Here is a 2,359-nt window from a genome sequence, read left to right as displayed (position 1 = left end):
GGCAGGTGGGTGCCCAGTTCTCTCCTGAGCCCCAGTTTCTCGCACAGTGCGTGCTGTGGGCGCTGAGCACTCTGGGTTGCCCGGGGCAGTGGGTTGCTGAATGCTCTGTTGGGATTCAGGAAATCCAAAGGAGACAGAGAGAAGAGGGATGTTGAAATGGTAAATTACCAGAAACAGTAAGAAAAGAATCAATAAGACCAGGACGTGTGCGGGGAAGGGATACGTTTATTGAAAGGAATTGCAAGGATTCTCAGAATCTGTAGCCCATGACAGAGAATTAAGCCGGTGAGTTCAGGGGAGACGTCTGAGGGCTGTGGTCGAGGCTTTTCACAGGAAGCTGATGGGAGGTCAGGGGTCAGACCCTCTCAAGGGTGAGCTGGGTGTGCTCTTTCTACTGTAAACACCCCCGGTCCCACATTCCCGAAACAGCAGCCCAGGGCTGGGATTCAGGGCTTTGAGGTCAGGTATTGATCTCCATCCAGGGCATCTGCTACATACTGGGGTGTGTGTTGATGAATCAGATCTTGCGCTGGCAGCACACGGGGCCGCAGCAGCTGGACTGGGAGCAGCCACAGGGGCCACAGCCCCCTTTGCCACAGCCGGAGCAGGAGCAGGCTGGCACACAGCTGCACACGGGCACACAGCAGCTGGAGCCGCAGCCCCCACACGAGCCACAGCCCCCCTTGGAGCCCCCACAGCTGGAGCCACAGCCCCCTTTGCCACAGCTGGAGCAGGAGCAGGCTGGCACACAGCTGCACACGGGCACACAGCAGCTGGAGCCGCAGCCTCCACATGAGCCGCAGCCCCCCTTAGACCCCCCGCAGGAGCCGCAGCCCCCCTTGGAGCCCCCACAGCTGGAGCCACAGACCCCTTTGCCACAGCTGGAGCAAGAGCAGGCTGGCACACAGCAGCACACGGGCACGCAGCAGCTGGAGCCGCAGCCAGAGCCACAGCCCCCACAGGAGCCGCAGCCCCCCTTAGACCCCCCGCAGGAAACACAGCCCCCCTTGGAGCCCCCACAGGAGCCGCAGCCCCCCTTGGAGCCCCCACAGCTGGAGCCACAGCCCCCTTTGCCACAGCTGGAGCAGGAGCAGGCTGGCACACAGCAGCACACGGGCTGGCAGCAGCTGGAGCCACAGCCTCCACAGGAGCCGCAGCCCCCCTTAGACCCCCCGCAGGAGCTGCAGCCCCCTTTGCCACAGCTGGAGCAGGAGCAGGCTGGCACACAGCAGCACACGGGCTTGCAGCAGCAGACGGGCACACAGCAGCTGGAGCCGCAGCCCCCACAGCTGGAGCCGCAGCCCCCGGAACAGCCAGAGCAGCCCATGGTTCTGGTGGGTTGAGGGTGGAGTAGGTCAGAGGAGCAGGTGGAGAGAGAGAAGGGGCTCAGGTGTGGGGCCTCCTGGGCCAGGAGCCTCTATATACCTGCCAGGGTCAGGTGAGATGCTGGGCACATGGTCCCTTCCTGGTTCCTGTTCACACCACTTTCCAGCAGAAAAATTCTGAGTGTTTAAAACAGATTTAGTCATGAACACATTGTGGTGTTTATAAGAAACCCTCCTGCTGTGTCTTGCGTGTTCCCAGCACGCGGCTTCATCACCTGATGGGCTTGTGTTCCTTGTTTGCAAGAGACAGGTTGAGCCTCAGGGCCATACTGGGCATCACCCTGGCACAACGCCTGACCAGCTCTGTACTGTGAAGCCTTGACAGTGCTGATAGGGCTCACAAGAGGCGGCCTCAGGGCATGGAGAGAGTGCCAGTCAGAAGGCCACTGCAGGCGGCGGTGGGGAAGATCCTTCCTGTTAATCTCAGGGATTCAGAGCACATGTCACCTGCAATCCTAGCCACACGGTCCGAGGTCCTGCCTGAGTTGGGTTGTTTCACTTTTCCGTGGACTTGAGTCCCAGGCCTGGCCATGCTGACCATGCCTCAAGGGATCTCCTATATCCATCCATCCAGCCAGCCAGCCAGCCAGCCACGGGTCAACCAACTGGGGATTGAAAATATTCCGGAAAAAGTCCAGACGTTTCCAAAAAGCAAAACTTGGATATGCCCTGCTGGCAACAGTGTACATAGCATTTACGTTGCGTGTACAGCTGTTTATGAGGCATTGACTCTGTATTAGGTATCACAGGCGTGTAGAGACAAGTTAGAGTGCAGCGGAGGGCATGCACGGTCAGATGATAACACGGTGCCGCTTGACGGGCTCCCCTGGGGGCTCAGCAGAAAAGCCTCCACCTGCCAGTGCGGGAGATGTGGGTTACATCCCTGGGTCGGGAACATCCCCCGGAGGAAGAAACTGGAACCCGCTTCAGTATTCTCCCCCGGGAAATCCCCTGGAAAGAGGAGCCTGGCGGGC

The 2,359-nt window shown here is 59.7% G+C and overlaps 1 protein-coding gene across 1 annotated transcript; it reads left to right on the top strand.

Moving 5' to 3' along the window:
* The first annotated feature begins 512 nt into the window (after nucleotides 1-512).
* Nucleotides 513-1,343, top strand: LOC128068602 (proline-rich protein HaeIII subfamily 1-like). Its single transcript, XM_052661710.1, has one exon. It carries the CDS (start codon nucleotides 513-515, stop codon nucleotides 1,341-1,343), a length of 831 nt encoding a protein of 276 aa, XP_052517670.1.
* Nucleotides 1,344-2,359: the final 1,016 nt, after the last annotated feature.

The sequence above is a fragment of the Budorcas taxicolor genome, chromosome 25, assembly GCF_023091745.1.
Source record: "Budorcas taxicolor isolate Tak-1 chromosome 25, Takin1.1, whole genome shotgun sequence".
Classification (NCBI taxonomy): Eukaryota; Metazoa; Chordata; class Mammalia; order Artiodactyla; family Bovidae; genus Budorcas; species Budorcas taxicolor.
This window is presented reverse-complemented; position numbering and strand designations above follow the sequence as displayed.

Coding starts and splice junctions, on each gene's coding strand:
- LOC128068602 (XM_052661710.1), top strand. CDS start 513: ATGAATCAGATCTTGCGCTGGCAGCACACGGGGCCGCAGCAGCTGGAC.